We start from the raw sequence: 14,086 nt of genomic DNA on the forward strand, positions 1-14,086 counted from the left end.
TATCTACTACCCTTTTTATGAAGGAGTCGCTGACGGTCCTCATCCCGAAAGCCAGGGAAAGACTGCAATCAATGCGCATCATACAGACCCATTATACCGCTAAATAATGACGCCAAGATATTCGCAAAAATCTTGGCAAACACATTAGCCCAAATCCTCCCTGACATAATACACCCGGACCAAACGGGGTTCATCCCGGGCCGCAGCACCCAAGATAACATTTGAAGAACCATAAACATAATCGAGTCGGCAAACAGGAGGCGACTGGAACTGGTCGTCCTCTCGCTCGATACGCATAAAGCTTTCGACATGTTATATTGGGGCTACATAAGAGAAACCCTACACCACTATGGATTCGGCCCAAACTTTGTAAAATGGACGCTAGCTAACTACCAGCACCCCTCCATGAGACTTAGAATGAACAGAGCCAGATCAGACAAAATGAACATAACTAGAGGCACTAGGCAAGGATGCTCCCCATCCCCCCTTATATTGGCGTTCTCTATGGAGCCATTCGCCAGCAGGATTCGCCACAACCCAGCAATAAACGGCCTCGAAGTCAAGGGAGAATCCTATAAAGCAGCCCTGTACGCCGACGATGTGCTACTGACGAAAACCCAAACAGAAGAATACATGAAGGCACTGTGGCGAGAATTAGAAATATTTACTGAGGCTTCGGGGTTCAAAGTAAACCTCACAAAGTCAACAGCAATGAGCATTAATGTGCCGAAAAAGCCCAAGGAAGAGTTGGAAGCCAAATATCTGATCCCATGGGCAAAATCGCAGATCAATTACCTGGGGGTCCAGATACCAAACAAAACAAAGAATATACAAAACAAACTTCCCCCCGCTGTTCATAGAGTTAAGAAATGACCTGGCAGGCTGGCAGAAGCAAGAAATTTCATGGTTCGGAAGAATCATGGCGCTGAAGATGAACTTAACCCCTAGACTGCTATACTTCGGCCTAGCCCTCCCAGTAACCATCCGGAAGAAGGCCCTCCAGAAACTGCAGGCAGACATCCTGAAATATGTCTGGGAAGGAAAGAAACTGCAAATTCCGAAACGCATTATGCTCCGGGGCTCTGCGATGGGCAGGTACTGCCTCACAGCACAGCTCTCGCAAGCCTTTGCATGGAAACTAACCACCAACCGGCCCCGATGGCTAAAGCTGGACGAAGACTAGTGCCAGACACCAATAGAATTGTTGCCGCATACAAAGGAACTCAACAGTTGCTGGGATACAGGACCCTTGCCAGCAACGAGAAACACAGTGACGAAGGGCACCACAACAATGGAAGTGCAGGAGCATGACAGGACCACTCTCGCCCATCTGGGACAACCCAGACTTCTCCCCAGGCACTACGCCAAAAAGCTTCAGAAAATGGAAGGATGGAGGACTGAGGATCATAGCAGACTTCTTTAAGAATGGAGGCCCGCTCAAATTCCAAGTGCCAGAGACGGAGAGGTTCCGGTACACATCGCTCAGACACTGGCTATCGAGCGAGGCCACAAGGAAACATGAAAGTAGAGAACTAACAGCCCTAGAACCAACACTTACAGCACTCCCCCACCCCCCTCAAGGGGAAAATATCCACCCTATACAAGCTACTTGATAGAACAGATCTAAGCAAAAAAGAGCCCTTTATGTTGAAATGGGAAAAGGATATAGGCAGAGTCATCGATCCGGAGGAATGGAGCTGCATTTGGGCTTGTGCGCACAAAGGCTCTAAGTGTATAACCAAAAGAAGTGGCATTTAAAGTCTGCTACAGGTGGTACTGAACGCCCGAGACTCTCAACAAATATAATTCGGCCATTCTCGCACAATACTGGAGAGGATGCTCTGACACAGGCACGCTATTCCACCTCTTCTGGACGTGCCCCAAAGACTCCCAATTCTGGAAAAACGTCCTGGAACAAATCAAATTGATAACAGACCTCACGATTACATGGGATCCGGGAATTGCCCTATTGGGAGCGACAGGAGAGGGTCATTTCCCACTAACAGGCCGTATAGCAGACCTGTGTTCGCACCTTCTAACAGCCGCAAAGATATCAATAGCCAGACTCTGGAAACATTCCGAAGGGCCGGCCATTCAAATGTGTGGTCCAAGTGTTGGGAAATAATTGCAGTGGAAAAAATCACAGCCGGCAGATTCGGCAACAGGACTAAATTCGACCTGACCTGGGCCCCTTTCCTGGACTATACACAGCAATTCCCAGGAGTGGCAAGACAGCCCCCGACCCTTCGGTGGATAAGGAACCAAAATTTAAATGACAGAGAGCGCTAAGTAGAATATCAAAGCCGCCTGAGCGGATGGCAAATCCATAGAACACTCCACACTCCCGGCCTCATGCCCCTCCCCCCCCAAGATCTAATACCATGACAATACTGCAACCAAGCACACTGATGTGATTCATCTCCCCGAACTAAGCAATCTGTGAATGACGCGGTTTCCCTATGTTCCCCTTGGTCCCCCCCCCTCCTTCCTCCCTACCAAAGACCATTATTGTTATCCGTTTTGTTACTTATTTTCTTTTTTGTTTTTTGTTCTCTATTAAGGTTTTAATGTAAGCTCTGAAAATTGCTCTTTCTGACTGTAATCGCGTAGTACTCACTGACTGCCCTGGAGTTTGGTGGCTCAGTGATGTACACCTACTGCTCTTCAGCTGTTGTTGCTTCCAATAAGGGAGATTTCCTGGTCCAGCAATGTGGACAGCAATGTCAAGCTATTATTTCCTCTAATCTGATGATGCACGCCACGCCAGACTAGGAAGAGGCAATAGAAACACAATATAAAGGATAAAATCGGCAAGATGCTGCATTCTCGCAACGGTCTTTACTACCTCCATGGTACCTTAAGCGTGCAAATGTACAAGTCTGACACAGTGGTGGTATGTTTGTTGTCAAAGACTTTTTTGTATAAGTATAAAAGAAAAGGAAAAACCTATGTTGCCCTATTTCTATGAGGGGCTGTCCTACCTCAACAAAAATACTCAGGACTCTGTCAGGATGTCTAATAAAGAAAAATGTCCACCGTTCTGCGTCCAACCCCATTTCTGTCCCTTACAATCTAGATTAACTAAGGAAAACTGGAGTCCTCTTGACCTAGAACGAGGCTTCCCTTGCTCTGGATACATATTTCAAAAGTTCAGTTCTTTAAAGCGTGGTTCTTTAACTCAAAAGCTAGCAACATGGGATGCTCCTCCATGTGTAAACATAACAGCACCTAAGGGATTGTATCACCCACTTCTTTCTTTCCTAGTCTCCATTTATTACAAAGAAAAACACAGTTCTCAAGTATAGGAGGGGGGTGGGTCTCTTCCCCGTTTTTGTCCACCAATGCAACATCAAGTCTGGTTTACTGTCCTGCCAGACTTGACTAAGTCTTCTTGCAACAAAACACAGTTTACAAACATGGGGGGGGGGGGGGGGGGGGATATGGTGGGTGGGGAGGGGCGAAGTCTCTTGGCCTAGTCTTTCTCCAGTTCACCAATCACCAGTATCGAATCTGGTTTACTGCCAGACTTGACTGTAGGTCTTAGTATTCCAGAGAGGACTCTTAGTATTCTCTTCTTTTGGCACTGGGTCCTCAACCTCTTGTTTTAACTTCTTGCACCTCTCTTTATCTTTTACGTGGGTCCCAGACCCCTCTGGGCTGTCTCAGGTTCTCCCATACTTGCTCTGGGCCCCAGCCCCTTGACTGTGTGCTTCTTCAGACTTGTGTGGGCCCTTGACCCCTGTGTGATGCTTTCGCAGGGTTTGCACGCCTTGGTATGGGCCCCAGACCATGGTGTGCTATTTTTGATAGTCCCTCTGCCCCTGCTTCACTCAATGTCCAAATGAACAGCCCTGGTGTACTGTCCTGCAAGCAATGTACTGTTCCACATAGGATATTTCATAAAGTTTGTTCCAGTTTTTACATTCCTTTCAATATTCCTTTCTGCCTCTTGGGATATTGGTACGTGTCTCTTTAATCTATTTGGCCCCGTCCATGTCCCACCAGCCGGCCGACCCTTTCCCCACCATTAGGAAATGTTGCAGTCTCCGGTCTGTCCTGGGAGTAGAGCGGGGCTTCTGTACTGCTTCCGCATTCAGCGTCCTGACCTCGGTGGCTCTGCAGCGGTAGGCTCTCTTGCATCCTCGGTTGCGTGGCTTCTTCTTGCTTTGACTTCGCCAGTTGGGTTTCCTCTTTCCCAGTCACCTTACAGGTGCCTGCTCCATGTAGCTAGTGGAGATACTTGTTCCTCCTCTACAGCGTCTCTTTCCCTTCTCCTCGGGTCTCTCGCCACGGAACCGGTAGAAGGCGTGTGGTTCCTCGCTCCTCCAAGACTGGCTTGACAAGATACAGTCCTTCCTTGCTTTTTATTGTCGGGATGCCTCTAGTAGACTGAACCGCATATGTTGGTCAGCGATGGGCTTTTGCCTCCTTGCCCGATCTTTGTGTCAGTGACGGTATGCACTCTGTGAAGGCATCATGAAGATGGACACCGACAACAGATTCAGTTTTCCTTAAAAACAAAGGCTTATTTCTTAAACATCAGGATGCAGTAGGGTCTAACTTGTCCTATGCTAAGGTAGGATTTCCATACATAAAGAAACTAAGGATAGTCTGTGTCAGTAAGTTCAACTCAAAAGTCTGTTTGTGTCCAAAACCTATACTTGCCCTCACAACTAAAGGTATACAATTTGTAGGGATGTCAGCAACCAAAGAAACAGTGTTCAAAATAATGTTCAGAGCTTCTTCCAGCTCATGACTTGTTTTCAGCTTCCCCTTTCTCAAGTTCAAAACAGTTCCACAAAAAGACCTAGGGTTCCTTTCCCCGAATTAAACACAGTTCCACAAAATATCCTCTGGGTTCCCTTCCCCCAAAGACCACACAGTTCTCTTGACTTTCAATTCACAGTCAATTTCCTAGCAAATCTACTTTATAACCTTTCAGGCTTTTCATCAGCTCTCTTTTTCCGCCTTCCTTTTATTCTCTTGAACATTCATTGGGCATAAAAACTTCAGCATCTTGACTTTTCTTTGTTCGCTCCAGGTAGGAGTTATTTGGTCGAGGCGCAGTTGTCAGACCACGCGGTCCACCCATCACAGGTCACGCAACCATGAACCCTTGGTACTTTGTAATGTTCAGTGACTTTCCTTGGACTTCACTGGTTTCCTTCTGCAACTTTCTCATTAGTCCATGTACACTTTTGTATTACATTGACAGCCTTTTTACTCTGCTAACATGTGACTTTTAACCACTTCACTTCGTGGTATCTCTTCTTGTCACCACCTTGCTTTCACACTATTCCATAGTGTTTCTCAAATGCTTTTCATTCGCCTCCCAGGCTTGCATTAATTGCTTGGAGTTGCGGCATTTCATTTACATTGTACATTTCTTTCATTAGTTCGGTATTCAATAACTTGGCAAATACTTTGCAGTTCGTTCTTGTTTCAATATTTCACATTTGGTCTCGAGACCCATTTGGCGCATACTTTTACCTTGACCGGCACCAGCCGTTACACACACCATGCCCCTAGAGCGCCCGACCCGAGTGATCTTTCCCTACCACTCACCGGTGTGCGACTGCTCCGGGTGCTTCAGTTTTCCACTCTGGTTTTCTCTCGCTCCTCTCTGTGCGGGAGCTCTGGCGAGCAGATTGTCTGGCAGCTGTCGGCGGCATATGGGAGACTTCTGTTTTCACCACACCCAACAGGGACCACAGGGCACGAGGCTCTGCAGAGCTCTTGACCCTCTTGCAGCCCGCTCTGGCCTCGCCACCTTTTTGGCTTCCCTGCAGTAATCAGCGTCCTTTTCACCGGCCCATCATCTGCCCGCTCCACCTCGGATTGCTGCACTTTCCTGCCCAGCTGGATCTCGTTGTGATTCTCTCTGGCCTCTCTTTATATGCACCTGTGAACCATGAATTAGCAGCAGGTGCAAGTCCTTGCTGGACCAGGATTGCTTCCATCACTGAGACGTGCCTGGCCGTCATAGTAGTGTTCTACAGTCCTCGTCCCAGTACCAAAATGAAGTGCACAGAGGGTAGTGTGCATCACTCCTAGTTGCCTCTTCCTCGTCCCAGTCTTAAAGGGATATGCACATGGGCCAGTTGGAGTGTATAACAATGGGGAAGAGTGATAGTACTCTACAAAAACAGGAGGAGGATATGAGGTATTCTGACAAGAGAAAGGGGCGTACCATGCCTCACCTAAAGGAACCTTTCCTCCACTCCTCAAGGTCGCTCCACCCAGGTCATCATCCCTTGCATATCCACCCCCAGAGTCAGGATCCAAAAGCAACGGCCCTTCCCTGGCTCCCTGGGAAGAAGACCCAAGGGGAGTAGAAGGGAGGATTCCCTCGGGTTCCACACAACTCCACCTGGGTAAGCCCCACTCTTCCTCGTCCCAATATGATCTGTATGAATGAAGCACTCTAGAGATACATAGAGGTGTGCGTGACCACAGGGGACTGAGTGGGGAGAGAGGAAAGTGTGACAGAAACTAAGGGGATGAATACCGCATTCTCCCAAGACTACAGTCATGGTCCCATGGAGGGCGTCCCTCCCCATGAGATCCACCCGCTGAGTACCACCCCCAGGGGGACTATCTGGTAGTGTCCTCACCTCTCTGGCCTCATGGGAAGGGGATTCTCCCATGGGAGCAGTGACAATACCCAGACATCATGCAGAGTTACGCTCGGTCAGGTATTAGGAATAGAGCCGGCTACTGTGGCTCCTGAAGGATTCTTCATTTATCCCAAGTGTGATGAATCTGATAATGTCTTCACCGTCTTTTCCCAGCCGTAGCCTCTCCATATGTGACCAGGGAACGGCAGCCGCTACCTGACCCTGATCCGGACCCTGACCCTGACCCTGGAGGCGGCTACATGAGGGAGGACCACCTGCAGGTAGGTCATCCTCTGGGAATGACACGACATCAGTGGGGGAAAACACATTACCTTTTGCAGATGCCTTAATGGAATACTGTAACACTTTTCCTTAACCACTTGCCTAGGGAGAATTCTCAGAAATGTGCTAATTCTCTCCACCTTAGAGACCCGCAGCAGCTTTGCTGGATTTTGAGGACTTGATTTTTTTACCTGGAGAGAGTAAGACCCTTTTTCCCCACTCATGTATTTTAATGTGATTTTGAACTTTGTGTTTCTTTTGGTTATGGAGCCTGACAAACTCCATAGGCATCATCCTTTACATTGTGACACACAGCACCTTCAGTGCAGCGGCACAGGGAAGTCTTCCAGATTTCCCAAAGGTTTAAATACCTTCTCTGGGATAAACTACTGTTTCCCAGAGCAGTAAAGTAAAATTGACTTTACTCACACGTGTAGCTTTCTAGACCTAGGCACACGCCATCTTACAATAGGGTGCTGGAGGGATACTTAGTATCTTAGTATCCCCTTCGTCTAGCTTCTCATGTAACATTTTTATGTTACCCTTTCCTCGATGAATGGCTGGTGGCAGTGGTTTACTTTTAACTACTGTGGTGTGCATTTACCGCGGTCTGCGTTCGCAGCTGCAGTAAAACACTCAAGGGTGCAATTTTTGTCAAAATGGCCCGGTCTTCTGTTTTCGCCATTTCTATGTGGAAAGGTCCTTCTTGAGATTTACTCTGCGCGCCAAACCAGATTTGGTCACATTGTTTGCTTTGCCTTTGACAGGATTCACGAGTGAAGCCCGCCTCTGGCTCCAGGGTGTCAGGCGGCGGAAGGAAGTGAGGCAGGTGCCCGAAACTCCCTGTGCTTAGTCTCCTATGAGACCTAAATGCACTCTGTGATGATTGGCCGGCTGAGTGTCTGGCAAGGACAGCCATCCTGCTGGGTGAATGGCAGCTAGGCTGGAATGAATGGGAGAGAACTGAATAAAAGGCAAGGCTTTTGGCTTGGAAGGCAGAGTCGACCACTGGACAAAGGAACTGAAGAACTTAAAGAGGACGCCTGCTGCAACTCCTGGACCGTTGGTTTGCCCAGTGAAGCCCTGCTGCTGTGCTGAAACTCCAAATTTGTATCGACAGAAGCCTGTGCAAGGACGACTTCTCCCTTTGAGTTGGTGGGACCAATCAACTCCAAAGTAAGCCACCTGGACATTCTCTCTGAGCTGGTTGAATTTCCACAGAGTTGCTGCTGGAAACCAAATATCACGGGAGAGGAACACCATATTGTGTGTGTTGCTTTTAAGTTGGCAAAGAGCTCCAGGAAGATCCTCCGGACACCAAGGAAGCAGGACTGACTGGGCCTGAGCCCCCTCAACATAGTGCGGGACCCCAGAAGCAAGGAAAGTCCATCTTGACAGCCAGAAACCACAGTGGTGCCATTTGCAGTAGTCGCGAGGAGCTGAAACACCGAAGTGCCACTTGTTTGAAGGTTGCGAGTGGTGACCGTCCCATTACAGTGCAGGAGTCCCCAGAAGTCCTCCCTCTTGTCCCCACGACTGAGGCCCTGGAACAGTGAGATCTGCAGAGCTGCACAGGAACAGAAGTCATCAGCTGCACTTTATCTTCAATCCAAAGGTACTGTAAAGTCTGAGAGAACTTGCCTCTTGTTGTAGAGTTTCTTGCATCTTCTACCCCTCACAAGTCTACTGGCTTGTGGCCCTAAATTGATTCTTCCTTTCTTCAAAGACTTCTAAAACATTGTGCAAAGACTTTTTCTACTTACCTACCAGAAGTGCTTCAGCTCATATAGACTTTTGCCCATTGACTTTGGCTTAGCTCGTTATACTGACTGACTCTCCTTACGGGATACAAAAGTATTTGCCTGCTTAAGAATATTTGTGATCTCTTGTTTGTTCTACTAACCTTTTCCTTTGACCAATTCCTAAGAATGTTCTAAATGCAACAGTAAGATATTAATATCCCCAGCACCCTAGCTATTGAAGTCACCTGAGGGTGGAGGTTGCGACTGTGGGCCATCCCAAAAGGTTCTTTACTGATTTAGAACTAAGAGTGTGTAGAGTTTTGGAGTGTATTTGTGTGTTATTTGTGTGTTGCTTTTATATTGCTCCCTTCTGAAGGCTTACTCTGACTGATGAATAAATTAACAACTTTTTATTCAAGAAACCTTGTGTGTAAGAGTTTATTTGAATACGTGTCGCTGTGAATCTCTGTGTAACTCCCCTACAGCTCACATTGACACCTCTTGAGATACGCCTGGCTGCTCAACACGCTACCAACCTGTGTAGTACAAGCTTATACCAAAGGTTGGGTTCCTATTGCCAGGAGGTCAGGGTTGTTGTAGTGCACTCAAAGGGTACTGCATACAATCGTGCCTAACACCCGACTTGACACAAAGGACAGTAAATCAACTACTGAGACGAGGAAGAGGCAGGGAGCAGTAATGATCACTCCCAATAAGATCCAATATCAGCTTCCACAACATCATATTAGGAATGATATGGTATTCACTGAGACGAGGAAGAGGGACGGAACAATGAAAATCAACAAGACCGATAAGCCCACAAAGCGGTCTAGTCTTTGGAGATTATTCAATCTTGCCGTGAAGTTTAAAACCAGTGCATCTGACAGCAAGCAGAGGGAGCTGCAGGCGTGGGGCTGCACAGCGACTTGCACACATAACGACCAATACGCTGGGGAAGAAGACAGAGTGGGAAACAGTGTTGAAGCTGATCCAGACAGTAGAAGAGGAAACCGGAATGCAGTCGGCTCGCCGTCGGAGGGAGCAAGAAAGAGGGAACCGCATAGAGTAGAGAAGAGCATGGCGAAAGTCTAGCGGCTAACGGGGCGCACACCGAGCAGACAACATGGAGGAAAATGAAGCGGAAAAGCGAGAGGGCCACTACAAGCACCCGGTAAACCCAGGGAAGGATGGAAGGGTTACTGGGCTGCCTAAAGGTGTGCGCCGCTTCACTGAAGCCAGAGAGCAACGTGAAGAGGTTTATGAAGAGGTTAATATACCAATAAACCGTGCCACAGACGGGTCACTGAGCCCCTTATCCCGAAAGAAAGAATTAAAAAAAAAAAAAAGTCAAATAAATGCAAATGGTCCTGGAGAAGGGGCAAAAGCCCATTGTATGAAAAAGAGATCTATTATTGAAACGAACATTGTTAAGCAAGGAACGATGCAGCAACGTTGGGCGAATATCATTTAATGGATAAAAGGCAAAGGTAACTCTGTGAAAGCGTTGGCAGGAGCGTATGTCAGGCAGAGTCAAGTATGTGTAATAAGATACAGAAGGAGGAGAATATCAAGGAAGACCCATGCCCTTGAGATTGTGAAAAGCTAGTGTGATGTGTATACAGAAGGAAAGACAATATCAAAGAAGACGCATGCCTTTGAGATTGGGATGTGCGATAAGAGTGACAAGAGTATACCAGGCAACCTGCGGGTCTGGGACCCACACCCAAATTGTGATGCAGTGAAGAAGAGAATCCCTAGGCAGTCACATGCCCTTAGGATTTTACTCTAGCTGAAACATGAGGGGAAACCTGGGGAAGGGAGTCATTCCGCAGAAGGGAGAAGGAGCTGAACTATTCTTTGCTGGAACTTTTGTTATTGTAGAATCTGAGGAAGAGAGTCATTCCATGCAACTGTGAACATTGTTCACTTTGAACTTTTTTGGTTGGATTCAAGCCTTTATGTTGAGTGCCAGGGCCAGAATAGGATTTTGGACACAGGACGTATTTTTGCTTTGGACATTTTGACAAAGGACAGACACATTTGTTTTGGTTGAGGTTTGGCAATACCTCCCAGATTATGGCTAGTGAAGTATTTTCCAACCCCTTATTATTTTACATGACAATGCATTACTTACCGTAAAAGCATTTATGATGGTTGTATCTGCTTAGATTCACATGCTGTGCATAGTCCGACATCCAGTGGTCACCAGAGAGTATTGCATTTTGTCCTCGAGACTGACAATAAGGCACGAGTGACATTATCATTGCTTCGAGTTACCCTCACTCCCCCACAAACAGCGCCCTAGCATGCACTCCCACACCATCCCTCAGAACCAGTTGCATGCAACATTGCCCACAGCTATTCCTATCGCAATGTCTCGTAGAGCTACAGCCCCTGCACCTTCTTATGATATTGAAGCCTGTAGTCAGTACTTACAAGTGGGTGATGTAATACATGACTGCCAAGCCCTCGATGGGATGCCCCTCTGTGTTGATGAAATAGTAGTTGACCTAAAAGGAGAAAGATGTTTAAAGTAAGTGACCAACAGAAGAGAGCTTTAGTTACTGGGGTGACGGGGCTTTGAAGATGGATTACGGGTGTGTGGGGTGTTCATCTATCTCTGCCCTTCAAGTAAACCACTATCCGTAGCCAGAGGATGCAGCCAGCAGCCCACTCTCAGGGTTCAAGCTTTCTCTGAAATCCCAGGGCCCCTGTGCATGCCTGGCCAGAGGATGCAGCCAGCAGCCCACTCTCAGGGTTCAAACTTTATCTGAAATCCCAGTGCCCCCATGCATGTCTGGCCAGAGGATGCAGCCAGCAGCCCACTCTCAGGGTTCAAGCTCTCTGAAATCCCAGTGCCCCCGTGCATGCCTGGCCAGAGGATGCAGCCAGCAGCCCACTCTCAGGGATCAAGCTTTCTCTGAAATCCCAGAGCCCCTGTACATGCCTGGCCAGAGGATGCAGCCAGCAGCCCACTCTCAGGGTTCAAACTTTATCTGAAATCCCAGTGCCCCAGTGCATGCCTGGCCAGAGGATTCAGCCAGCAGCCCACTCTCAGGGTTCAAGTTCTCTGAAATCCCAGTGCCCCCGTGCATGCCTGGCCAGAGGATGCAGCCAGCAGCCCACTCCCAGGGTTCAAGCTTTCTCTGAAATCCCAGAGCCCCTGCACATGCCTGGCCAGAGGATGCAGCCAGCATCCCACTCCCAGGGTTCAAGCTTTCTCTGAAATCCCAGAGCCCCTGCGCATGCCTGGCCAGAGGATGCAGCCAGAAGCCCACTCTCAGGGTTCAAGCTTTCTCTGAAATCCCAGAGCCCCCGTACATGCCTGGCCAGACCACTCTCAGGGTTCAAGCTTTCTCTGAAATCCCAGTGCCCCCGTGCATTCCTAACCAGAGGATGCAGCCATCAGCCCACTCTCAGGGTTCAAGCTTTCTCTGAAATCCCAGTGCCCCTGTGCATGCCTGGCCAGAGGATGCAGCCAGCAGCCCACTCTCAGGGTTCAAGCTTTCTCTGAAATCCCAGTGCCCCTGTGCATGCCAGGCCAGAGGATGCAGCCAGCAGCCCACTCTCAGGGTTCAAGCTTTCTCTGAAATCCCAGAGCCCCCGTACATGCCTGGCCAGAGGATGCAGCCAGCAGCCCACTCTCAGGGTTCAAGCTTTCTCTGAAATCCCAGAGCCCCCGTACATGCCTGGCCAGAGGATGCAGCCAGCAGCCCACTCTCAGGGTTCAAGCTTTCTCTGAAATCCCAGTGCCCCCGTGCATTCCTGGCCAGAGGATGCAGCCAGCAGCCCACTCTCAGGGTTCAAGCTTTCTCTGAAATCCCAGTGCCCCTGTGCATGCCTGGCCAGAGGATGCAGCCAGCAGCCCACTCTCAGGGTTCAAGCTTTCTCTGAAATCCCAGTGCCACTGTGCATGCCTGGCCAGAGGATGCAGCCAGCAGCCCACTCTCAGGGTTCAAGCTTTCTCTGAAATCCCAGAGCCCCCGTACATGCCTGGCCAGAGGATGCAGCCAGCAGCCCACTCTCAGGGTTCAAGCTTTCTCTGAAATCCCAGTGCCCATGTGCATTCCTGGCCAGAGGATGCAGCCAGCAGCCCACTCTCAGGGTTCAAGCTTTCTCTGAAATCCCAGTGCCCCTGTGCATGCCTGGCCAGAGGATGCAGCCAGCAACCCACTCTCAGGGTTCAAGCTTTCTCTGAAATCCCAGTGCCCCTGTACATGCCTGGCCAGAGCATGCAATGAAGCGGGCCCCTCTCAGGGTTCACTAGGGCCAGGGTTCACAAGGGTCAGGTTTAAGTCGTTTTATGACCTCTCAGTGAGCCTGCACATACCTTGCTAGAGAATGCAACCAGCTGCCCACTCTACTCTCAGGGTCATTAGAGCCAGGGTTTACTATAGCCTGGGTTAAGGATGTGTCTGACCTTCCAGTGACCTGGTGCATGCCTGGCCAGAGGATGCAATGCAGCGGACCCTTCTCAGGGTTCACTAGGGTCAGGCTTAGTGCATTAATTGTCTCACAAGCACCACCCTGTGGAGAAGTAGATGATGGATGGGGCACTTGCAGCAATAAATGAAGAACCAAAGTGAGTTGCTGTCCCACTCAACCCTCCAATGTGTTTTGTTTCCGTATTGGCCATTCTCCCACCTCCGCACCCACTTTCAAATCGGTACCACGGGTTTGGCCCCAGACTCTACCTTCGGGGGGTGGTGACAGAGTCATAGCTTGCATCATGTTAAGGTGTCTGACAGAAGATGTAATTTCCTATGCAGGGTTAGTGAGGGAGCAGAGCTATCCCTTAGGGAGTTAAGAGTGACATACTGGCCCAGTTATTTTCACCTCAAATTGTAGGTATACCAAAGAAGCACCGTTTATACTTACACTGTGAAAAATAAGAGACACACTCTTGGTGAAAACGAGGGCTGCCATTAGCCAATGAATCTTAAAAACGCTGTATCTGAAACACAAAGAAAGAAGGGTTAACCTGAGTGCAAGCAAGCGCAATATCTGTTCTGCACAACGTGTCCCCACCATTTTTATAACGTGTGAAGAGGGTCTGCTTTTTGTGGGATGTTCAAAGATTTTTTATTGAAAACAATCTGCATTTTATGGGGTGTTCTAAGAGTATGCTTGAGGAATGCCTGCATCATTTTCTGAATGTCTGAAAGATTGGATTGATGCGTAAAGAAACAGATAGGTTTGGAAAATAGTGCAAGGCTTCTGGTGGGCCCATAAGTGTTTAAGCAGATTTTGATGTGGCACTAGAAAGTTTCGGGTTTTTTGAAGTGGCCAATGAGCGAAATGTGTGCCAAATAGGTTGCATGATACAGAGAGGTCTGAGGGGTGCTCAAGTCTTGAGTTAGGATATGATATTATAATTTATTTATATCGCGCTCGTACACAAGTGTTTCAGAGCGCGACAAGACAAGGGAAGGGAAGGGAACAGGG

At 48.5% G+C, this 14,086-nt stretch overlaps 1 protein-coding gene across 2 annotated transcripts in view; it reads right to left on the minus strand.

The window, feature by feature from the left end:
* Window positions 1–14,086, minus strand: part of LOC138447901 (protein GPR108-like) — an 851,977-nt gene that overhangs the window by 668,595 nt on the left and 169,296 nt on the right. For both annotated transcript variants that reach the window (XM_069604412.1, XM_069604414.1), the window contains 2 exons: window positions 13,520–13,595; window positions 11,078–11,151 (listed from right to left, as the gene is read on the minus strand). In XM_069604412.1, coding sequence (XP_069460513.1) covers window positions 11,078–11,151; window positions 13,520–13,595 — 150 coding nt within the window. The remainder of the gene's footprint in view (window positions 1–11,077; window positions 11,152–13,519; window positions 13,596–14,086) is intronic.

The sequence above is a fragment of the Ambystoma mexicanum genome, chromosome 3q (assembly GCF_040938575.1).
Source record: "Ambystoma mexicanum isolate Mex_15411 chromosome 3q, UKY_AmexF1_1, whole genome shotgun sequence".
NCBI classification, from domain to species: Eukaryota; Metazoa; Chordata; class Amphibia; order Caudata; family Ambystomatidae; genus Ambystoma; species Ambystoma mexicanum.